At 35.7% G+C, this 26235-nt stretch overlaps 1 protein-coding gene across 2 annotated transcripts in view; it reads right to left on the reverse strand.

The window, feature by feature from the left end:
* Nucleotides 1–26235, reverse strand: part of LOC138090487 (complement factor H-like) — a 63232-nt gene that overhangs the window by 11075 nt on the left and 25922 nt on the right. Inside the window, exons 5-13 of one of the 2 annotated variants that reach the window (XM_068986107.1) lie at nucleotides 25862–26047; nucleotides 25572–25751; nucleotides 22903–23082; nucleotides 17389–17571; nucleotides 9239–9448; nucleotides 8369–8542; nucleotides 6450–6626; nucleotides 5219–5392; nucleotides 4848–5038 (exon numbers count right to left, since the gene is read on the reverse strand). In XM_068986107.1, coding sequence (XP_068842208.1) covers nucleotides 4977–5038; nucleotides 5219–5392; nucleotides 6450–6626; nucleotides 8369–8542; nucleotides 9239–9448; nucleotides 17389–17571; nucleotides 22903–23082; nucleotides 25572–25751; nucleotides 25862–26047 — 1526 coding nt within the window. In that variant the 3' untranslated portion in view covers nucleotides 4848–4976. Of the gene's footprint in view, nucleotides 1–4847; nucleotides 5039–5218; nucleotides 5393–6449; nucleotides 6627–8368; nucleotides 8543–9238; nucleotides 9449–17388; nucleotides 17572–22902; nucleotides 23083–25571; nucleotides 25752–25861; nucleotides 26048–26235 lie in introns of those variants that run through there. The other variant, XM_068986106.1, reaches the window with a different exon arrangement.

Below are 26235 nucleotides of genomic sequence, written 5' to 3' on the forward strand. Positions count from 1 at the left end.
TTGCATTGCTCACTTAACAAGGCTTTCTTATCTCTTTGCTATTCTTTTGATTCTTCATTCAGATGGGTATATTTTCCTTTTTGTCCTTTGCACTTTGCTTCTCTTCTTTTTTCATCTCGTGTAAGGCCTTCTCAGAAAGCCATTTTGCATTGTTGCATTTCTGCTTCTTGGGGATGGTTTTGCTCACTGCCTCCTGTACACAGCTACAAACCTCCATCCATAGTTCTTCAGGCACTGTCTCAGATCTAATCCCTTGAATATTTTTTATCCTTTCTGCTATATAATCATAAAAGACCTGAATTGCCTAGTGGTTTTCCCTGCTTTCTTCAATTCAAGTCTGAATTTCACAATAAGGACCTCATGATCTGAGCCACAGTCAGCTTCCAGTCTTGGTTTTGCCAACTGTATCGAGCTTCTCTATCTTTGACTGCAAAGAATATAGTCATTCTGATTTTGGTACTAACCATCTCATGATGTCCATGTGTAGAATTGTCTCTTGTGTTTTGAAAAGGGTGTTTGCTATGACCCATGTCTTCTCTTGTCAAAACTCTTTTAGCCTTTCCCCTGCTTCATTTAGTACTCCAAGGTCAAACTTGCCTGTTACTCCAGGTATCTTTTTATTCATACCTTTGCATTCCAGTTCCCTGTTTGAAAAGCAGATTTTTTTGGTTTTGATGTTTTGATCTAAAATGTAATATAAGTCTTCATAGAACCAGTCAACTTCATATACTTTGACATTAGTGGGTGGAGCATAGACTTGGATTACTGTGATTTTAAGTGACTTGCCTTGGAAATCAATGGGGATAATTTTGTCGTTTTTGAGAATGCACCCAAGTACTGTATTTCAGTTTGTTTTGTTGGCTGTGAGGGCTACTCCATTTCTGCTAAGGAATTCTTGCCCATAGTAGTAGATATAATGGTCATCTGAATTAAATTTGCCCATTCCTGTCCATTTCAGTTCACTGATTCATTAAGTCTTGATGTCATAATGAGTACCTTTTTTTTTTTTTTAATGTGTAGAGCTTTGTAGTATAGTCTGAAGTCAAGGAGTACCATTCCTCCAGCTCCATTTTTTTTTCTCAAGATTGCTTCATCTATTTTTTGTCTTTTGTGTCTCCATTCAAATTTTAAGGGTTTTTTTTTTTCTAGTTCTGTGAAAAATTGCCATTGGTAATTGCATATGGATTGCATTGAATCTATAGATTGCTTTTGGTAGTACAGTCATTTTGACAATATTGATTTTTCTATCCGAAGATAATGGTATATCCTTCTATCTGTTTTTGTCTTCAATTTCTTTCATTAGTGTACTACAGTTTTCAGATTACAGATCTTTGGTCTCCTTAGGTTTATTCTCCAAAGAAGACATTCAGAAGGGCAAGACACCCATGGAAAGATGTTCATATCAGTAATTGTTAGAGATTCAAATCAAAACTACAGCATGATATCCTTTAACATGAGTCCAAAGAGCTATGCTGGCGAGTATGTGGAGAGAAGGTAACCCTCCTACACTGTTAGTTGATACAGCCACTATGGAGACAAGTATTTATGCTCCTTTGAAAACTAAAAATAGAGCTATTATATGACCCTGCAATCTTTCCCCGGGCATGGATCTGGTGAAAAACTTGGTCTAAGAGGAAACACACACCCTAATGTTCACTGAAGCACTATTTACAATAGTCATGATATGGAATCAACCTAAATGTCCATCAACAGAGAAATGGGTAAAGAAGATGTGGTATATATATATTACTCATCCACTAAAAGAATGGAATAATGTCATTTGCAAAAATATGGATGGACCTAGAGAGTGTTATATTGAGTGAAGTTAGAAAAGGAGAAAAATTGTAAGACATCCCCTATATATGGAATCTTAAAAGAAATTTTGCAAACAAACTTATTTGTGGAACAGAAACAGACTCACAGACTTAGAGAAGGAATTTATGGTTGCCAGGGGGAATGATGGGAGAAGAGACAGTTCGGGAATTTGGGTGGATATGAACACACTGCTATTTTTAAAGTGGATGACAAATAAGGACCTACTGTATAGCACAGGGAACTCTGTGGAGTGTAATGTAGCAGATATGACAGGAAGGGCGTTTGAGTGAGAATGGTCATATGCATATGTGTGGCTGAGTCCCTTCTCTGTTTACCTGAAGTGAGCACAACAGTGTTAATCGGCTATAAGCTAATACTAAATAAAAAGTTAAACAAGATACATCATGTTCAAATTCCTGAAACTTACAGAAAAAAGTCTCATAAGCAGCTTGATAGATATGCAATACTTATTTGGGATAAATATTATGCAATAAGTATCTGGAAAAAAGGATTCAAGCATTGGTGGAAATTTCATCAATGAGCATAGAGCCAGAAAGAACTGAGAACATTTTTCCAAAGCTGGATGAAAATAATTGTCAACTCCAAATTCTATATCTTGTAAACTATCCTTTTGAATTAATGGGAGAAAGAAAGAATTTCCTGAACAAAGCAAAACTGAGAGAATTTGTCTCCAGCAGAACTATACTTAAGAATTTTTCAAAAGCAAGCAAAATAGAAAAAGAATTGAGATTTTAGAATGGAGGTTTTTTTTAAAGGGTAGATATAATAAGAGTATAATCTTCCTGTTGATTTTATTATAGTTGTACAAAACTGTCATCTGATATGGTGATCAATGTATATATAGAGGATACTACAGACATTTATGTTAAAAATGTTGAGAGAACCAACAAGTCTAAATGGAAGTAAGCATTCCACATCTTATCTGAGGTGGTAAAATGTCAGCAACAGTAGGGAATGATAAATTACCTGCTGCTGCTGCTAAGTCACTTCAGTTGTATCTGACCCCAAAGACAGCAGCCGACCAGGCTCCCCTGTCCCTGGGATTTTCCAGGCAAGAGTACTGGAGTAGGGTGTCATTGCCTTCTCCGGATAAACTACTTATGTGTATCTTAATACCTAGAGAGACTAAGAAAACCATGCAAAGACATATACTCAAAAACAATGTAGATCCAAGTCAAATTACTTTATGTTCAAAAATCCACAAGGAAGTCAAGAAAAGAAAAACGTTGAGAATTGAAGGAAACACACACAAAACAAATAAGAAAATGGCAACCTGTCCTTAATAGTTAATAAGTCTCTCAAAATATAAATGGTAAATACATCAATTAAAAACCTGAAAATGTCAGGGTAGTCACCTAAACAAGACTGAGCTGTATGTTGTCTAAAACAAAAGTTGCTTCAAACATGAAAATATGTTCAAGTGAAGACTGCAAAAATTACACACCAGGCAAAAGTTAACTTAAAAAATTAGAAGTGGCTAATGTACATGGAACAATAGACTAGTTTCAAATAGGAAAAGGCTGTATATTGTCACCCTGCTTACTTAACTTCTATGCAGAGTACATCATGAGAAACGCTGGGCTGGAAGAAGCAAAAGCTGGAATCAAGATTGACGGGAGAATATCAATAACCTCAGATATGCAGATAACACCACCCTTATGGCAGAATGTGAAGAGGAATTAAAAAGCCTCTTGATGAAAGTGAAAGAGGAGAGTGAAAAAGTTGGCTTAAAGCTCAACATTCAGAAAACTAAGATCATGGCATCTGGTCCCATCATTTCATGGGAAATAGATGGGGAAACAGTGGAAACCGTGTTGGACTTTATTTTGGGGGGCTCCAAAATCACTGCAGATGGTGATTGCAGCCATGAAATTAAAAGACACTCCTTGGAAGGAAAGTTATGCCCAATCTAGATAGTATATTGAAAAAGCAGAGATATTACTTCACCAACAAAGGTCCGTCTAGTCAAGGCTATGGTTTTTCCAATGGTCATGTATGGATGCGAGATTTGGACTGTGAAGAAAGCTGAGTGCCAAAGATTTGATGCTTTTGAACTGTGGTGTTGGAGAAGACTCCTGAGAGTCCCTTGGACTACAAGGAGTTCCAACCAGTCCATCCTAAAGGAGATCAGTCCTGGGTGTTCATTGGAAGGACTGATGTTGAAGCTGAAACTCCAATACTTTGGGCACCTCATGCAAGGAGTTGACTCATTGGAAAAGACTGTGATGCTAGGAAGGATTGGGGGCAGGAGGAGAAGGGGATGACAGAGGATGAGATGGCTGGATAGCATCACTGACTCGATGGACATGAGCTTGAGTGAACTCCAGGAGTCAGTGATGGACTGGGAGGCCTGGTGTGCTGTGATTCATGGGATCACAAAGAGTTGGACATGACTGAGCGACTCAACTGAACTGAACTGAACTGAACTGAATGTACTTCTTGGTTTGGATTCCCATCCTGTCTGATCTCTAAACACTGAAGTGTCCAGGTACCAAGTTCAGACTCTTTATTTTTATGTGTACACTAATTTCCTGAGTGAGTTCAGCTAGTTATTGTTCAGTCGCCAAATCGTGTCTACCCACGGACTGCTCATGCCACGTTTCCAGGTCCCTGACCTCTCCTGGAGTTGCCTAAGTTCATGTCCATTGAATCGGTGATGTCACCCAAACATCTCATCTTCTGTCACCCTCTTCTCTGTTTGCCTTCAACCTTTCCCAGTTTCAGGGTGTTTTCCAAGGAATCAGCTATTCATATCAAGCTTAGCTTGAGGACATTGAACATAACCTTACTAGCATGGGAGATGACTGCAATTGTCTGGTGATCTGAACATTGTTTAGCACTGCCCTTCTTGGGAATTGGTGACGATTGACCTTTTCCACTCCTGTGACTACTGCTGGGTTTCCCAAATTTGCTGACGTAATGAGTATAGCACTGTAGCATCATCCTGTAGGATTTTAAATAGCTCTGCTGGAACTCAGCTAGTAACCTACCTTTAAATATCATCCATAGGTACAGCTGCCCACATCTATGTCAGATTTTGTGATCAGGCCCCAGCTGCTTATTCCATGTCTCAAAGTGGAATTTCTTGGGCTGTTAAATGTATCTATGGTATCTTTTTCACACTTATCTTCAGAAAACAACTATCTTAATGTTTTAAGACAGGAAATGTCCCATGATTCCAACTGCTCAAATCTGGTCAACACTGTCATACAATAAATATGTTAGATTACATATTCAGACCACAAAAAACTGGATTTTCAGCACCATTTTTTTTTGCAACTAAAAATCATTCCAGAAAGGCTACTTCATCCTAATTTTGATTCCATGTAATTTGTAATTATATTCTCTAAATTGGGTGGACATGGTGAGTAAGATACTCTACCTTTGCACTGAGGTGGTTTTGTCCAAGTTCCATTTAAACACACGACATCTATTTCCCCAAAAAGGTCATAATTCCCAATGCATTCGTAACGGGCTCTCTCACCACTTTGATATCTAGACTTCTGATTTTGTATAATAGCATTTTCCACTTGAGGTGGATTCACACAGGAAACATCTGAATAGAAAGGGAAAAAAGTATCTCTAATATAATGATTATCATGAATAGCAAGGAGAAATTAGAATGTCAAATATATTCCATGGTTGTTTCGATTGAACAGTTAATCTGTCATGAAAGACTGCTAATTGTCATCAGTTTATATGTAAGGTTAAGGGAAAGGAAATAAAGCAATATTTTTCAGCATGAATTAAACTTCTGTATCTTAAATCTCTCCCCTATACTTCACTATAAAAGTAATACACAATTTTTAGGGCACTGAAAAAAAAAGGAGTTTTCCTGGAAATCTCTTTCTGAGATTAGTAAAATAAAAATTATAAAGTGTATAAATTCAAAATGTATTTATAAGCCATAAGCAAAACATAATAAAAATATCATTTAACATCAAGATTTGGTTTACATTCATCCTGTTTATGAGATATAACTTTAGGGCCTTTCAGAAAATAAGCACAGGAGGTTCTTCTTTAGAGAATTGATCAAGAATTAACACACTCTGAAGAATACTATAGTTGCAAAGAGAAGATGATTAATTAAAGATTTGAACAGAAAATCTGGAAAAATAATAGAAAAATAAAATGTAAATTTACAAAACTGTACTTTAATGATATTTTGGGGGCAAATGCTAAGGACACCACCATCAGTGATGTGCATTCCTCAGTGTGATTCAGGGAATGAAGAGGCTGTGACTACCAGAGGCTGTAGCCATGGGTCTTAAACTGAAATATAAACAGAATTCCTTGGGGATCATCAAGACATTGGCAGAGTTGCACCCCCAGAGGTTTAGATTCAACAAGTCTGAGTGAGCCTGTGAATCTGGTTGCATATCTAACAGTTTACAGAATGTGCTGAGAATGCTCTGCCAGGACTGTGCTTTGAGAACTATTGGGCTACAACTCCAAACACTGGGAACACAAGTCCATCCCTTGTTATGTTCGGGCACAAACTGGTTTTGACCTGGCCTAAAAGTAATCTATGTCCATTTAATGATAGTGGAGGCAATTTTCTACATTATAATACTTCAGATACTTATATAAATTTCAAAATTTTACCAAAGTACCTCTGCATGCTGGCCTTCCTATCCATTTGCCCTTAATACACTGTATAGTATTAGCTCCATCCAACTGATAATATGATAAACACTTAAAAGCCACTTGTTCTCCTGACTTATAGGAATCCTTCTCCCGATCTATGAGTACAGCATCATCAAAGGTGGGCAAGTTAACACAATTTGTGCCTGAAAGAAAAAAGAATATGCATTTGTTTAGTACATCTTTAAAGATTCATAGTGACCACTGATTATATTCCAGAAAATAAATAATTACATATCAAACCAACAAATATTCTACAGCATTTCTCTTATACCTTGTGACAAATGTTAGAAATCTTGATTTAGTCACGTTGACCATCTCTAAATTATCAAAAATATACCATGGGAATGGTGACATTCTAAGAGGTGGAGCGCATACTTCTCAAATTTAAATTCTCTTCTCCCATGACAGCCCACCTAAATTATGAATGTTTCTGTTTTTGCTTTTATCAAAATGTTACCTTGAGTTATGTTAAATGTCTTAGAAAACTGCATATTACAAAGAGATGATTGACAAATTAACAGCAAATTGAGTAGTGATAAGAGCAGAGTTCAGCCATAGGACAGGAACAGAGACCAGAAATCTGAGATGTACATCAGAGGATGTTCAAACTGCACCCAAGATGATGAGAAAGAGATCGTTCAGTGTTATCAAATTGCCAGCCTCCATTGAATCACAGAAAAAGCAGGGGAATTCCAGAAAAACATCTACTTCTGCTTCATTGACTACACTAAAGCACTTGATTGTGTAGATCACAACAAACTGTGGAAAGTTCTTGAAGAGATGGGAAACCAGACCACCTTACCTTCCTCCTGAGAAAACTATGCAGGTGAAGACATATCAGTTAGATCTGTACATGGCCAATTGACTGGCTCAAAATTGGAAAAAGAGTACTTCAAGGGTGTATATTGTCATTCCGCTTATTTAACTTAAATGCAGAGTACATCATGCAAAATACCTGGCTGGATGAAGCTCCAGCTGGCATCAAGATTGCCGGGAGAAATACCAATAACCTCAGCTATGCTTCAGATGACACCACCTTAATGGCAGAAAGTAAAGACAGACTAAAGGGCCTCTTGGTGAAGGTGGAAGAAGAGACTGAAAAAGTTGGCTTAAAACTCAACATTTAAAAAATGGAGATCATGGCATCTGGTCCGATCATTTCATGGCAAATAGAGGGGGAAAAATGGAAACAGTGGCAGACCTCATTTTCTTGGGCTCTAAAAGCACTGTGGATGGTCACTGAAGCCATGACATTAAAAGATGCTTGCTCCTTGGAAGAAAAGCTATGACAAACCTCAACAGTCATGTAGATTTGAGAGTTGGACAGTTCAGAAGAGTCAGGCTGTGTTCCAAAGAATTGATACTTTCGAACTATGGTGCTGGAGAAGACTCTTGAGAGTACCTTGGACTGCAAGATCAAAGCAGTCAGTCCTAAAAGAAATCGACCCTGAATATTCGTTTGAAGTACTGATGTTGAAGCTGAAGCTCCAATACTTTGTTCACCTGATACGAAGAGCCAACATATTGGAAAAGACCCTGAAGCTGGGAAAGATTGAGGGCAGGAGGAGAAGGGGACAGCAAACGATGAGATGGTTGATTCAATGGACATTAGTTTAAGCAAACACCAGGAGACAGTGAAGGACAGGGATGCCTAGCTTGCTACAGTCCATAGCGTCGCAAAGAGTCAGAAACGACTGATTGACTGAACTACAACAACAAACCAAACTTATTATTTCTAGGGTTATTAATTCTCTGCCAGAATTCAGAACTTTTCATGGATACCTTGTTAAATTCTAGAATTACTGCTTAATTTCATATTTGGGCCATTTATGCTTTGAATTAAAAGATATTTGTCAGCTTTAGAATAAAAGGAAAAATACTATACTTATGCAATCTTGTGGACGAGACCATTGCCCCCCTAAACATCTTATAGATGCAGGTCCATCAGTTCCAAACCCTTCATCACAGTTGTAAGTAACTTCTTCTCCATATTGGTAACTGTCTTTCTTGTGAGATACAACACCATTCTGAATATAAGGTGGAAGTCCACAGGGAAGTCCTGCGAAGACATGAAAGAATGAATTCATGTTTTGCTATCTTTGAAATTTAATTTGATGTACTGGTCAATATATTTGGTATTTTTACTTGAAAATAATAAATCCTTATACAGGAACTTCCATGACATGGGAGGAAAATGCACAAATTTTTCCTAAAATTACCTTTCTGGTGTGTGTCCACTTGAGCAAGAACTTGAAACTGAAATTTCCAATATATGAAAGAAACCATCAGTGCTTCTCTAACCAAACATGAATAATGAAAGAAAAACACATTGAGACTCCACACATCATCTTAGGAAACGTACTATATATTGTAAGAAATTAAAAGGGACATTTTAGGGAAGACATGGAACATTTTTTTGAAACTTAAATAGATAGGAATATAAATAGGTTGAGTAATATAAATAGTTAGGTTTAGTTTTATTGCATATCCAGTGTTAACACAAAATAATTGCCAGATTGAAAAGTGATACTCTATAGAACAAAAGAAATTATTAATAACAAAGTGATTAATTTTATGTCAAACGATTTAATGTATAAAATATAGATTTTATTTTAATACATAAATGATCTGTAAATAGATAAGTTACTTGATGTATTTAGAAATCTAATGGATTGAGTCTCATGACTTTGATGACAATTGATTAGTTTTAATGAATGGTACTGAAAATAGATTTTGGTTTGCCTAGTGTCCTCACCTACACACTGAGGTGGATAGCTCCACTTTCCCATGTTGCATATTATCACATTATTTTCAGATATCTTGAAGCCTTCTTCACAAGTATAACTTAACTTCGTGCCATGTGCATACAGCCTTTGTTCACGTATTTCTCTCCTTTCTTCTGCAGAGCTAAATGAGTTAATGGTTCCATGGTCTATTTGAGGTGGTTGAGAACATCCAATTTTTTCTATATGAAGTACAGAGGTCAAAGAGTAAAGTACAAATATAATCTTTAAATTTAACATGTTAATACAATCAAATATTACTTTGGATTTTAAAATAAGAATAAAAAGAAAAGAATACTCAGAACAATTTACAGAATTTTAAAACTGACAGATATTTGAAACTTGCAAACTATTTGTCTCCATAAACACTATGCTAATACCACTGGTTCAGAATGCCCCTTCATCCTTTTTTAAATGGATTTCTTATTGAAATGTTGGATGTATAACAGTATGTTAGCTTCAAATGGGCTGCAAAATGATTTTACTTTTACATACATTGTAAAATGACAAACAGTATGTCTAGTAACAATAGTTCCTAACAAATTTATTGCAATATTATTGACCATATTCTGTATGCCTATATTACATCCCTCTGGCTTCCTTATTACATAACTGGAGTTTGTACTTCAAAATCCCCAGTATCTATTTTGCCAACCCCCTCCTCCTTTCTTGCAACTCATTAATTTTCTGTATCTGTATGAGCCTGTTTTCCTTGGATTTTGTTTTATTTTTAGATTCCACAAATAAGTGAAATCATGTGGCATTTGTCTTTTTCTATCTTACCTACATCTCTTAGAATAAATACATCCTAGACACATCCACGTTGTTGCAAATGGAAATGTTTCATACTTTATGGCTCAGTCATAGTTCATATAGTGTGTATATAGAACACACCTTCTTTATCTATGTATATATCAGTGGACTCTTTAGGTAGCTTCCAAACCTTGGTTATTGTGTGTAATGCTGCAGTGAACGTTGGAGTGCATATATCTTTTTAGATGAGTGTTTTTGGTTCCTATGAATAAATACCCAGTAGTGGAATAGCTGGATCATATAACAGTTCTATTTTTAAGTTTTAAATCTAATTCCACATTCTTTTTCATAGCAACTCTGCCAGTTTACGATCCCAACAGTGCACTAAGAGTCCCTTTTCTCCACATCTTTGACAACACTTGATGTTGTCCTTTTCCTGACAGCCGTTATGACAAGTGTGAAGGGACATCACACTATGGCTGCAATATGGTTTTCCTGGATACAGTAGTCTTGCCTGAAAGCTTTTTTTTCCTTTCATTACTTTGTATATGTTGTGCCAGTCCACTGTGACCTAAAAAATATTCTTCAGAAGCTGTTGATAGTTGTTAGGGTCTCCTTGTAGGTAACTACTGCCTTTTCTCTGGAAGGAGAAGAGGGTGACAGAGGATGATATGGTTGGGTGGCATCACCGTTTCAATGAACATGAACTTGGGCAAACTCTGGGAGATGGTGAGAGACAGGAAAGCCTGGCATGTTGCAGTCCATGGGGTAGCAATGAGTTGGACATGAATTGGCAACTGAACAACAACTTTCTTTTAATTAATTTTTTATTTTATTTTATTTTTTAATTTATTTATTTTAATTGGAGGCTAATTACTTTTCAGTATTGTGGTGGTTTTTGCCATACATTGACATGAATCAGCCACGGGTGTACCCACATCCCAAAACCCCCTCCAAGCTCCCTCCCTATTCAACCCCTCTCGGTTGGCCCAGTGCACCAACTTTGAGTGCTCTGTTTCATGCATTGAACTTGGACTGGTGATCTGTTTCACAGATGATAATATACATGCTTCAATGCTATTCTCTCAAATCATCCCCCCATTGCCTTCTCCCACAGAGTCTAAAAGTCCGTTCTTTATATCTGTGTATCTTTTGCTGTCTCGCATATAGGGAGACCATCTTTCATCGTGACCATCTTCCTAAATTCCATATATATGCATTAATATACTGTATTGGTATTTTTCTTTCTGACTTACATCACTCTGTATAATAGGCTACAGTTTCATACACCTCATTAGAACTGATTCCAATGCAATCTTTTTAATAGCTGAGTAATATTCTGTTGTACATATGTACCACAACTTTCTTATCCATTCATCTGCTGATGGACATCTAGGTTGGTTCCATGTCTTAGCTATTGTAAACAGTGCTATGATGAATATTGGGGTACATATGTCTCTTTCAGTTCTGTTTTCTTCAATGGGTATGCCCAGCAGTGGGATTGCTGGGTCATATGGCAGATCTGTTTTCAGTTTTTTTAAGGAATCTCCACACTGTTACCCATAGTGGTTGTAGTAGTTTGCATTCCCACCAACAGTGTAAGAGGGTTCCCTTTTCTCTACAACTTTTCCTCCATTAGACTTTTAGATAGCAGCCATTCTGACTGGCATGAGATGGTACCTCACTGTGGTTTTGATTTGTGTTTCTCTGACAATGAGTGCTGAGCATTTTTTCATGTGTGTTTTCATGTGCTTGTCATCTGTATGTCTTCTTTGGAGAAATGTCTGTTTAGTGCTTTGGCCCATTTTTGGATTGGGTCGTTTGTTTTTCTGGTATCGAGCTGCATATGTTGTTTATATGATTTTAAGATTAGTTCTTTGTCAGTTGCTTCATTTGCTATTATTTTCTCCCAGTCTGAAGGCAGTCTTTTCACCTCGCTTAGAGTTTTCTTCGTTCTGGAAAAGCTTTTATGTTTAATTAGGTCTCATTTGTTTATTTTTGCTTTTATTTCCATTACTCTGTGAGGTGGGTCATAGATGATCTTGCTGTGATTTATGTCAAAGAGTGTTTTGCCTATGTTTCCCTCGAGGAGTTTTATAGTTTCTGATCTTACATTTAGATCTTAAATCCATTTTGAGTTTACTTTTGTGTATGGTGTTGGAAAGTGTTTTAGTTTCCTTCTTTTACAGTTGGTTGACCACTTTTCCCAGCACCATTTGTTAAAGAGATTGCGTTTACTCCATTGTATATTTTTGCCTCCTTTGTCAAAGATAAGTTGTCCACAGGTACATGGATTTATCTCTGGGCTTTTTATTTTGTTCTATTGATCTATATTTCTGGCTCTGTACCAGTACAATACTATCTTGATGACTCTAGCTTTATAGTATAGTCTGAAGTCAGGCAGGTTGTTTCCTCCAGTTCCATTTTTATTTCTCAAGATTGCTTTGGCTATTCGAGGTTTTTTTGGATTTCCATACAAATTGTGAAATTATTTGTTCTAGTTCTGTGAAAAAAAATGTTGTTGGAGCTTGATAGGGATTGCACTGAGTCTATAGATTGCTTTGAGTAGTATACTCATTTTCATATATTGATTCTTCCGATCCATGAACATGGTATATTTCTCCATCTATTTGTGTCATCTTTGATTTCTTTCATCAATGTTTTATAGCTTTCCATGTATAGGTCTTTTGTTTCTTTAGGTAGATTTATTCCTAAGTATTTTATTCATTTCATCACAGTGGTGAATGGGACTGTTTCCTTAATTTCTGTTTTCTCATTGTTAATGTATAGGAATGCAAGGAATTTCTGTGTATTAATTTTATATCTTGCAATTTTTTATCCTGCAAATATTCATTGATTAGCTCTACTAATTTTCTCATGGTGTCTTTAGCGTTTTCTATGTAGAGGATCATGTCATCTGCAAACCATGAGAATTTTACTTCTTCTTTTCCAATCTGGATTCCTTTCCAATCTGGATTCCTTTTCTTCTCTGAGTGTTGTGGATAAAACTTCCAAAACTATGTTGAATAGTAGTGGTGAGAGTGAGCACCTTTGTCCTGTTCCTCACTTTATGGGAAATGATATCAATTTTTTCCATTGAGGATAATGTTTGCTGTGGATTTATCATATGTCACTTTTATTATGTTGAGGTATGTTCCTTCTATGCTTTCTTACTGGAGGGTTTTTATCATAAATGGATGTTGAGTTTTCTTAAAGGCTTTCTCTGAATATATTGAGATAATCATATGTGGTTTTTTTCCTTCAATTTGTTAATGTAGTGTATGACATTGATTGATTTGTGAATATTGAGGAATCCTTGCATCCTTGAGATAAAGCCCACTTGGTCATGATGTATGATCTTTTTAATATGTTGTTGGATTCTCTTTACTAGAATACTGTTAAGGATTTTTGCATGCATGTTCATCAGTGATATTGGCCTTTAGTGTTCTTTTTTCTGTGGCATCTTTGTCTGGTTTTGGAATTAAGGTGATGTTGGCCTCACAGAATGTGTTTGAGAGTTTACCTTCCTCTGTATTTTTCTGGAAGTGTTTGAGTAGGATAGGTGTTGAAAAGAAAAGTGAAAGTGAAGTTGTTCAGTCATGTCCGACTCTTTGCAACCCCGTAGACTGTAGCCTACCAGGCTTCTCCATCTGTGGGGTTTTCTAAGCAAGAGTATTGGAGTGGGTTGCCATTTCCTTCTCCAAGGGATCTTACCTACGCAGGGATTGAACACAGGTCTACCACATTGCAGGCAGATGCTTTACCCTCTGAGCCACCAAGGAAGGATAGGTGTTAGCTCGTCTCTAAATTTTTGATAAATTCACCTATGAAGCCATCTGGTCCTGGGCTTTTGTTTCATGGAAAATTTTTGATTCCAGTGTCCATTTCCATGCTTGTGATGGGTCTGTTAAGATTTTCTCTTCCTTCCTGGTTCAGTTTTGGAAGGTTATACATTCCTTGGAATTCATCCATTTCTTCCAAGTTGTCCATTTTATTGGCATATATTTGCTGATAATAGTCTCTTATGATCCTTTGTATTTCTGTGTTACCTGCTCTGATTTCTCCATTTTCATTTCTAATTTTATTGATTTGATTCTTTTCCCTTTTTATCTTGATGAGTCTGGCTAATGGTTTGTCTATTTTATTTATCTTCTCAAAGAACCAGCTTTTAGATTTTTTTAAATTTTGCTATGGTCTCCTTTGTTTCTTCTTCATTTATTTCTGCCCTAATTTTTATGATTTCCTTCCTTATACTAAACCTGGGGTTCTTCTTTTTCTAGTTGCTTTTGGTGTAAAGTTAGGCTATTTATTTTTCTCTTGTTTCTTCAGGTAAGCTTGTAAAGCTATGAACCTTCCCCTTAGCACTCTTTTTACTGATTCCCGTATGTCTTCAGTTGTTGTGTTTTCATTTTCATTTGTTTCTATGCATATTTTTATTTTTTTATTTCTTCCCTTATTTTGTTAGTTATTAAGAATTGTGTCATTTAACCTCCATATGTTTGCATTTTTAATAGTTTCTTTTTACTATAGTTGACATCTAATCTTACCGCATTGTGATCAGAAAAGATCTCTGAAAGGATTTCAATTTTTTTTTTTTTTAAATTTACCAAGGCTAGATTTATGGCCCAGGATGTGGTGTATCCTGAAAAATGGCCCTTGTGCACTTGAAAAAGGTGAACTACACTGTTTGGGGGTGAAATGTCCTATAGATATGTATTAGGTCTAACTGGTCCATTGTATCATTTAAAGTTTGTGTTTCCTTGCTAATTTCCTGTTTGGATGACATGTCCATATGTGTTAGTGGGGTATTAAAATCTCCCACTATTATTGTGTTATTATTCATTTCTCCTTTCATACTTGTTGTCATTTGCCTTATGTATTGAGCTGCTCCTATGTTGGGTGCATATATATTTATAATTGTTATATCTTCTTTTTGGATTGATTCTTTGATCATTCAGTTCAGTTCAGTTGCTCAGTCGTGTCCGACTCTTAGCGACTCCGTGAATCGCAGCACGCCCGGCCTCCCTGTCCATCACCAACTCCCGGAGTTCACTCAGATTCACGTCCATTCTGTCAGTGATGCCATCCAGCCATCTCATCCTCTGTCATCCCCTTCTCCTCCTGCCCCCAATCTCTCCCAGCATCAAAGTCTTTTCCAAAGAGTCAACTCTTCATGAGGTGGCCAAAGTACTGGAGTTTCAGCTTTAGCATCATTTCGTAGTGTCTTTCTTTGTCTCTTTTCACAGGCTTTATTTAAAAGTCTATTTTATCTGATATGAGTATTGCTACTCCTGCTTTCTTTAGGTCTCAGTTTGTATTAAATATCTTTTCCACCCCTTCACTTTCAGTCTGTATGTGTTCCTTGTTTTCAGATGGGTCTCTTTTAGACAGCATATATAGGGGTCTTGTTTTTGTATGCATTCAGCCAGTCTTTGTCTTTTGGTTGGGGGCATTCAACCCATTTACATTTAAGGTAATTATTTATAAGTATGATCCCATTGCCATTTACTTTGGAACAACAACATTATTAATTTTTTTATCCATTAAATGATACTGTGTCCTGGTATGGACCTCTTCAGGTTCATCTCTTTTTGGGACTATCTGATTTTGAGACCTGAATGTCTCTTTCCTTCTCCAGGTTAGAAAAGGTTAGCTATTATTTCTTCAAATAAGTCTCTCTCTCTCTCTCTCTCTCTCTCTCTCTCTCTATTTTAGATTCCCATAATGAGAATGGTACTGATGTTGTCCCAGGTGTCTGTGAACCTATCCTCATTTTATAAATTCTTTTTTCTTTTTCCTATGCTGTTTGGGAAGTTTCCACTACCCTGTCTTCCACATCTCTGATCCATTCTTCTGAATCCTCTAAACTACTATAGATTTTCTCTAGTGTATTTTTCATCTCAGCTGTTGTATCCTTCAGCACTGTTTAATCCTTTATATTTTCTTATTCTTAAAATTCTGCTTTCATCCATTCTTCTCTAGAGTCTACTGAACATCTTTATGGTCATTACCTTGAATACTTTATTGGGTAGACTGCTTATCTTAACTTTGTTTACTAACTTTTCTGAGATTTTGTCTTATTCCTTCATTTGGAATGCATTTCTCTGTCTCCTGATTTTACCTAACTGTGTTTATTTCTAAGAGTTAGGTGTATTCCTGATCTTAGAGAAGTGGTCTTATGCAGAAGTCTATGGGGCCCAACAGAATGGTCTCCTCTGTAGGATCTGTGCAGCAGATCTAGATGATATAGGGGTGCCCTTTTGTTGTGTCAATGCCAACTACTCTGGGTGCACTGGTAGGCAAGGGTCCCACCTCCTCCCCAGGAGGACTGTGCCTCATGTGGTGGCTGCCAGCCCACTCACAGGCAGGATGAAGTGTTGATGGAGCTGGCTTCAGGGCCTAAGCGTACTTGAGCTGCTGATATCACATCCAAGAGCAGGGTGAGATGCAGGTGTAGCAGCTGTGGAGCCCAGTGGAGTCTGGGGTTGGTTGGTGTTGTCATGCTGGTGAGTTGTTAAGCCTCTGGTGCTAGTAAGCTATGTACATGTGTGTTAAGGAGAACTCTAAAGTGGTACTTGTTTCTCATGATGGCTGGCACCAGTATCTATGATCCCAATTGTCTCCTATCTCTCTAGAAGTTTTACAAAGATAAACAAATTAGTCTAACCCAAGCCTCTTTCCCACTGATGCCTCTTCACTTGGACACAGAGTATGTGAGATTTTGTATGCCTTTAAAGAACAGAAGAAGCTCTGTTTCCTAAAGCCCTCTGGCTTTCTTGTGCACAAGTTACTCTGGACTTCTAAGTTAGCATTTCTGGGGGATTATTTTTTAGGACCATGACTCCCAGGCTGGGTAGCCCAGTTGTCCCTTCATTCTCGTCCATTTGATCATTAGGAATAAAGTTTGCATAAACATAAATTTTACCTGTTATTTGCACAGTAGCCCAAGGAGTTTGTCTGCGTTTCACATCAGAAGTGAAAGAGTGTTCATCAGTTCATAAACTGAAACTGTGATTTACTCTTTCAAGATAAATTGGAAGAGACAGAGAGGACTTCATCTTGCTGATCCATACAAAGATTGTGTGCATGATCAGTCACTTAGTCATGTCCAACTCTTTGCGACCCAGTGGACTCTAGCCCACCAGCTTCCTCTGTCCATGGAATTTCCCAGGCAAGAACACTGGAGTGGGTTGCCACCCTCCCCCCCAGGGGATCTTCCTCATCCTGGGATTGAACCCATATCTTCTGCATCTCTTGCATTATAAGAGGTTTCTTTACCACTGAGCCGCCATGGAAGGATACAAAGCTTAGAGGAGTATTAATCTTCTTTAAAGAATATTTTAAACAAACTTATGCATGCACTGCTTACCAATACAACGTGGGATTGACTGCCATCTCCCATCCTTGCACACAATTTCTTCTGCATCTTGAATTAAATAATTTTCTTTACATAGAATTGATATTTTTTCTCCATCCTGATATTTCACAGTAGTTGTCATATCTCGAGCATTGGGAATCTGAGGTGGAGGTGGGCATGTTTGTATTTGTGCTTCTGAAAATATTAAATTTAGATTTCTTGATTAAAAAGCATAAGGCCAAATATTAAAGGAAAATTTTTCAATAAACAGAAAGCTCTAATGATATATCATAAATGATCAAATAATATGATACTCTGTAATTATACTCTTAAGCTTGTTTAGCACTTCAGTATATCACATTTGGTTCATTGTCTCATGATCTTAGTTTCTTCTTTTTATTCTTCTGTGCTCAATCTTGCATGATTTATGTAAAAGGGATTTTATTTTTTTTCTAGCCTTTAAAATGCCCTAATTGAATTGCTCACTCAGTTATAGGTACTGAGGAAAAACTGTTATCAGGGCCTTTTTTTTTTTTTTAAGCAGGTATTCATGATCAGATATATTGGAATTGGATTGAAGCCCTCGCAAATTTTTCTACCATGGGAGTTGTTTAGCCATATGAGAAACTACATTTAGTTAATAACCTATTAATTTGATGCTGATTCTTGAACAACGTAAGTTAGATATGTTCAGTGGGATTTAAAGTGTATTGTTTACAGTTCAGTACTCTCCTGGAGGTACAATTCACTAGCTCGCCTGCACTGTCAAATGATATATACACAGAAGAATGAACCTTCTTTAACGGATTAGCAAGCCTGGCTTTTTCTACGTGACCAGAGGGTATAAAGGATCCCTCTGTAGACTGTCTGAGTCCATCAAATAGAGATACCTAAATATCCAATTCATAATCTGAAGACAAAGCCTGTTCTGCTCAACTGAGGGAAGACTGCGTGAATACACCTGGAAGAATTTGGATCCCTCTATGACTCCTTGGTTTTGCTTTCTCCTGTCATACTTCATTTCTATTTCATTAGAAACACTATGCAAGTATAGGCTGGAAACTCATAAATCCTTCCAGCGATCCAACATTTTGTATTAAATTCAGGGAAATGTTTGACTGAATACATAGTAATATCATCAGATTTTCTATTCTGATCTAAGTCAATAGGAGTATTTTTTGTGCCGTGTTGTGCTTAGTCACTCAGTCATGTCAGACTCTTCGTGACCCCATGGACTATAATCTGCCAGCCTCCTTTGTCCATGGGGATTCTGGATTCTCCAGGCAAGAACACTGGAGTGGGTTGCCTTGCCCTCCTCCAGTGGATCTTCCCAACACAAGAATCGAACCGAGGTCTCTTGCAACTCGGGTGGATTCTTTACCATCAGAGCCACCAGGAAAGACTTGGAATCTTTTATGTTTCATCAAAAATATTTCTCTTATTTCTGTTTTAACTATTTTGACATTTTTATCAATGCATTTTCAAGAATTTATTTTCTTTTATGTTTGATGTTTTATGTTGATTTTTGTCCTAATTTAATTTGTTAAAAGTCTTGCAAAATTTAGTTTATACACTACATTTCCCCATAAACTGAATATTTTGCAAATCAGCTACTTATACTTTTTAGCTTATTATAAAAATTGACATTTAATTTTAGTTTTTCTTTTCTTCTATGCTCTTTGGATGTATGTTCTTTTCTAGATTCTAGATTGTACTACCTATTACTTAAGTCCCTTCATTTTGTAAAGCAAGTTTTAATCTATAAATATCTTTGGTTTTTGCTGTATACCATAGATTCCAAAGTATACAGTTTACATTTTACTTAATTTAACATAGTTTCTGCCAGTAAATCACAGAATTTTTTTTTTTAATTTTCAAGTTTTGTGATATGGGTGAATAAGTTGTTTAGCTAGCTTTCTTTTAATTTACAATTGCTTTTAATTTATAGAGAATAATTTGAGGACACATATCATGAAACTGATTAGGAATTCTTTTATCACATGAAAATAATCAGGTGTTTTAAATTAATTATCTATATTTCAATAAATTAATGTGGACTTCCAGAGAAGGCATACTATGAAAACTATGAAGACCTATTTTATAAATATTAAAAAGGTAACTCACAAGGACTAAGCCATTATAAATATATAATGTATCCAAGAATATATCAGAATACATGAAGCAAAGATGGGCAAAGCTAAAAGAAGAAATAGATGAATCCACACCTCTTTTTAGCAATTCTGAGCGCCTTCCTACTCTGATGGATAGAACAACTAGAAAAAGCTATTTTAAGACATAGGGACATTTTAGAACACTATGAACAAGTTAACCTGATCCAGAAACTAGAATGAGCATATACTTTATATGAAATGGAAACATCACAAAGATAGACAATATGCTGTGCAACAAAGAATAACATTCAAAATATTAAAAATTTACAGTGTGTTCTATTACAAGGGAATTAGATTAGAAATCAATAAGAATAAATTATCTATGTAATCACTGATGATAATCCTCAAATTGTGTACATGCAGCTCTCTAGATAAAAATCATACCACAGTATTACTGTTAATGGAGAATGAATTATTTAGAAAATCACAAACATGTAAGAATTAAAAAACATATTTCCAAACAACTGTTACATCAAAGAAGCCACTAGGAAGATTAGAAAATATTTCACATACAGTTAATTGAAAATAAAATTGATATATATTTATGCATTTTTGAGGCACAGGTAAACCAATGCTTAGAAGTGAACAAAGGTAGTTTTACACAGATAAAGCAATACTTAGAAGTAAAGAAAGGTAGTTTTACAGGTTTAGATTTGAAAAACAGGATGGTTTGAATCAATGTTTTCATTTTTTATCTTAAAAAATGAGAGGGTGAAATTACAATGAAGCGATCATAAAAAAGGAAAATTAAGTCCACAAGAGAGAAAAAATTGAGAAAGATTAATAGAAAACAGAAAATCAAGAAAGTTAAAAATCATAAATATTAACAAGGTAAAAATTAGACAAGAGAGGAAATGGAAGAAGCTGAGTGCATTTAAAAGGTTAATTTGAAAATGATAATTTTGAAAAACAAAACTTTATTCACAAAATGAAGGAGGGAACAACTCTCAATACCAAAAATGAAGGAGGTGATATTACCAAATATACTATAGGATTAGAAGAAAAATAGAATGCTAAATGTCTATTAGAAATGATTTTCCATCAATCAATTTCATAAGTTAGGTAAAATAGAGATATTTCTTGAAAAATGCAACTTTCACACAGTGATAAGACAATGTAGAAAATGTGAATAGCATACTCCCTATTAAAGAAATTGAATTCTTCATCAAGGGAATTTTTTGAAGAAGCAAACTGCATATCAGATCTCATGTGTGCTTAGTCGTGTCCAACTCTTTGCAACCCTATGGACTGCAGCCTGCCAGGCTTCTCTGTCCATGGGATTCTCCAGGCAAGAATACTGGAGTGGGTAGCCATTCCCTTCTGCAGGGAATCTTCACTACTCAGGGACTGAACCCGGGTCTCCTGAATTGCAGGCAGATTCTTTATTGTCTAAGCCCCCAGGGGACCCTATTTGTATGTCTGGAAAAATTGAAGCAGAAATAAATAGAGACATATCATGTTTATGAATTCAAAATTCAATATGGTAAGGAAGCCAATTGTCCAAAATTCGTTTCTCATTACAAAGTCATCCCGTTCGATATACAACCCAATATTTTATCAAAATTTGTAAGTTTCCCCTGAAATTTCTATGTTCAAAACCAAAACAACTAAAGTTATATTGAGTGAGAAGAACATACTTAGAGACTATTATCAGACTTTCAGCCTGCTAAAAAGCTAGTTACAAAGGTAATTTGGCAGCAATGAAGATAGTTAAATGACTAAATAGAAAGTTCAGAAATAAATCAACACTTTCATAGTTAACTGATTTTTCATTTCAATGGCTCTTCCACACATATTCTTAAAATAATTGAGAATCCACCCATAAAAAATCAACTCGTGCTTTATGCAATCCTCAAATGTTAACATAAGACAGATAACATACTTAAATATACTCACATAAAATTATAGTTTCTAGAAGAAACTGTAGAACATATGTACTTCACTATCTGTAGATGTTATTCGTTTCCTTAAAGATGAAGCTGTGTAGCAAGCTCTTTTAATTTTATACTTGCTATTAATTTAGAATAATTTATAAACGTGAATTTCTTGAAATTTGTTGAGAATTCCTTCATCATATGAAATAATAAATTGTTTTAATTTAACTATCTTTAATAAGCTAATATAGACTTCTAGACAAGGTGCATGTCAAATATTAAGAAATATTTTATAATTATAAAAAAGTTAATTCACAAGGACCAAGCAATCATAAATATATAATGATTAATATACAATGCTGTGCTTAGCCACTCGGTCATGTCCCACTCTTTGTGATCCCATGGTCTGCAACCTGCCAGGCTCCTTTGTTCTTGGGGCTTCTCCAGGCAAGAATACAGGAGTGGGTTGCCTTCATGGGATCTTCACAATACAGGGATTGAACCCAGGTACCCCCCCCCCAACCCTGCCCACTGCAAGCAGATTGTAGACTGGTCTACCAGGGAAACTCAGGAATTCTGGAGTGAGCAGCCTAATTCTTCTCTAGGGGATATTCCTGATCTAGAAATTGAACTGGGGTCTCCTGCATGGCAGGCGGATTCTTTACCAGCTCAACTACCAAGGAAGCCCATAATATACAATGTACACTATGTATCGGCATGGCAGTTATTTAGAAGCTTGTTTAATTCCCAAATAGTTATGCTTTTCTAAATAATTTATTCTCCATTGATACAGCTTTATTGTTGTATGATTTTTATATTAGGATCTTTATAAAAGGATGAATCATGAGGTTGAACATTAGACAGTAGATCTGGTTTTCTATTGATTTGAAACTTCTTTATAGATATTCTAGGCTTGTAGAAATTGGTAAACATATTGAGGATAGGGAATCAAGATGTCATAGAGTCAGAGAAGAGAAACAGATATTAAAAGTAGAAAATTGAAATGAACCTATTTAACTGGAATTCATCAGGTAAACATGTCTCAAGTCTTTTCAAGATAGTTAAACAAATAGAGAAACAGATGACTAGATAGATACATAGATATATATAAATAGATAAATAGATTGATACGTATAGATACGCTGATAAATGCATAATAGTTCAGCATAAGCCTAAGTACATTTATGTGTAATACACAAAATCAGAAACAATGGCTTTCCCATAGAAATGAGCACACCTATAGCCCAGATGGTAATTTAAAGTCACAAAGTCTCTGAGTGGTTTGTCACATAGCTGACTAAGGCACATTATACAATTAATATTTAGACACAGTATTTTGTTTAGCTTCTAAATTACCTTGCAGATGGAAAATATTTGGAATGATAAATAGCTAAATTTCCTTGAAGCAGACAAAGATACTATTTTTACAAGTTAGAGAGATATAGAATACATTTTTAAAAACATTATGGACAAGAAATTACCTTCTTTGCAGTCTACTTCAGGATCCCATTCTCCATTTATACAGATTGAGTGTTTGTGTTCTGATTTTCCTCGACATCGGTAACTTTTGTTGGTGTTATGGTCATATTCAATCGTATGTGCTGGTTTTCCCTCAGGTGGAAATAATGTTGACCCTTTACACTTCTTAAGTTCATCTGTTGCTATAAAATGAAAACATTCTCTTGAAAAGACTAATTCTAAAGAACCAAATAGCTAAGTATGGCAAAACCAATGCAATATTGTAAAGTAATAAATAAATAAACAAACAAAATAGCTATGGAGTGAATAAAATAATGATAGAATTTATGCCTACAAATTCCACCAGCCAAGTTCTTGCTGATCAAATTTCATGAGATGAAAAATTATACAAGAGCCTGAGTCTTGCATCCAGTCTTTCTTTTGAAATTTCAGAGAAAATACCCATCCTAAAGATTTCTGCCTTTTTGATGATCTGCATAGCGAATAGTTATCACATGAATAAATTTGGTTCCAAACTTGAAATCTGTGCAAATGTTCATATAATTTGCTTATTGACCTTAAGCATCTCTGCATTGTTTGTAATTCACAATCTTAAAACAATAAAATAAAAACAATTTTCTGTGGACAAAGCATACCAAGTTGCTACTTTATAAATGTTTTTTCAAGAAATGTAATGAAACATAATAAGAAAACTACATCCAAGGTGTTTTGCATAGAATCTTAACTTTTAAGCAAATCTTTTACCTGACACAAAAATAAATAAACACTTGAAATAAGAAGATGGGTACTTAAAGTTACAACCTATCTTGTGTATATACTTAGAGTCTTTGAACCACTATGTTATATATCAGATCATTATAATGCAATATAAAACAATGATAACAATTTTTCCTAGCTCCAGGATAAGTTAAATATGGACTTAAAAAGCTTTATATATATATATACCTATATATATATATAAAGCTATATATATATATATATATACCTATACCCATACCTTTATATATATACATATATATATATATACACCTATTTCATAATTTCAATGCAGGTGGAAGTTCTTTTTGAATTTGACAAAATATTAGTATAGGTCTTTGGCAGTGTATGTTAATGATTTGTTAACGATAAAGGTTAAGTGAAATGAATAAAATCAGGAAAAGTCAAGTAGGTAGTCAAAGAAAAGTGATTATTTCAAAATGCAACTCTGAAAGAATAAAACTACAAGCTGAATTGAAAATACAATAAAGGCTTGAGAATTAGCCCTGTTTTTAAGTTTTGTTCAGGGTGTAGAGGGACATAAAACCAGTAGTATTCTTCAAGGAATGGTGGCCAAAGGAAGATGTATACTCAAAAGGAGAAATAGTGGCTGCAGGCCTCATCCTATGATGGACTGGTTTCTGGAAGGAAAGCAGACTTATTTTATGAGGAGAAAATAAGCATAGTAGGAAGAAAGATGAGCTAGATTAGACAGAGTTACAAAATAAACCTTGAGAGAAGAAAACTGGAATAAGGTCTATTATAGCAAAATGGGACTATATTAAACTGAGTACAGGTAGAGGATTAACCTTTGCAAGGAAAACTCTGAAGTCTGAAGAGTAATAATTTTCCAAGCATTGTGGCATTAGGTAGAATGAAAAGTTAAATGAGGTGAGGTCATTTGAGGAGATAGAAGAGAACAAAGATGAGGTTTGGTCTTGAAGAACTGGCAATACCTAGGACAGGAATGTGTTCATAAAATTATAGGGATTAATCAGCAAAAATATTACTATTTAACTAAACAAATTCCTACTAAACGTCTCCCAACTGTCAACTGGTCTTTTGAGTGTGGGTCTTTCGACATACTGTCAGCAAAGAAAACAGCTATCAGTCCCTTGCCCTCACTCAGGGCCTGAGCCAAAGCCCTAACTTCTTCTTGGAATAATTAATGACTAGAAATATAATGAGCTAATAGGCCTGGACATCCAGGGCTCTCTTTGAATGCAGAGCCCAGGAAAACTCCAGGAAAAAGTCTATTTCAAGAGAAAATGAAATAAGGCAGCTAACATTGATTCTCCTGGTCAGTCATCAAAGACTTGGTCATCCAAAAGTCAGGATGAGTCTCTTACAGGGAAATATGTCAGGGCAGGTTCCTGGCCCCACCCAAGTGCCTCCCATGACAGAGTTACCTACTAGCAGGGAAGGCTTGAGCCCACCCTCCCCAGCACAGTAACTTCTCTTTGCAGAATTTGAAACAGACAGAGAAATAATCATTGTTAGAAGCTTGAGAGAGGCAAGATTCCTACAGAAATGTATTAAATGGGTATTTTCCTCAACTGTAATTCCTGGTTTCAAATGTTCTAAAAGAAAGAGTATCATATAAAAGCAAAAATGGCATTTCTGCAATGATAGTTGTATTTTCCTGGTAATTAGTACTCCCATTTTAATCACATGAGCAACTATCAGTAAGATTTAGCTTCACACTTGTCAAAATAAACAATGTTAATATCAGGACAGAAAGATGGATAAAATTCTATTGCTATTTATATTTTTCCTCTTTAGACACATATTGAACTATAAAAATCAACTGTTTGGGATCATTATAATTTAAGATCTGACATTTTTCAAGGATAACTCTAAATTTCAACAGTATGGCTGCAAATACTAAAGGTCAGTTTGAGATGTGTATTCTGACCAATGCACTGAGGAGGCTGGGTCCACTCTCCACTAATACACGTGATAAATCTGGGTCCAATCATTGTAAATGCTTCTCTGCAACTGAACTCTACCGAGTCTCCATGGTGATAGGGAGGGACAGAAGGCTTGATATCGCCGTGATCAAGGTCAGGTATATCTCCACAGGTATGCTCCTCCTCTGAAAATCCACAAAAATATGTTCATCTTTAAAATATTATTTAGATGTGTATATGAATACAAAATAAGAGTAATGATTTACCTTTAATATTACTATTTTTAATACATTACCAATACACACAGGTAAAGCTGTCCATTCTCCATCAACACACTGAATTTTATGAGAACCCTTCATCAGAAATCTGGGGTTGCAAGCATATTCCACGACCTCATTGTGTGCATATTCTTCTTTGTGTATTTCTTTCCCTTTTCCATTGAGAAGTTGAGGAGGTGGAGCACACGATTTTACTTTCCTTACTGTAGAAATATTGCATAAATTATGGTTACATTGTCTGTCTTATAACTGAAAAACCCAGCTAATGCAGAAATTTATTTTGCTAAATGATCTTTTATTTGTTATATAATTTACTTTAGCATTCTTAAATAATGAAAAAAGAATAGTGTTTACAGCAGACTCGTGTTTACTAATTCTGTTACTCTTCTTG

The sequence above is a fragment of the Capricornis sumatraensis genome, chromosome 14, assembly GCF_032405125.1.
Source record: "Capricornis sumatraensis isolate serow.1 chromosome 14, serow.2, whole genome shotgun sequence".
NCBI classification, from domain to species: domain Eukaryota; kingdom Metazoa; phylum Chordata; class Mammalia; order Artiodactyla; family Bovidae; genus Capricornis; species Capricornis sumatraensis.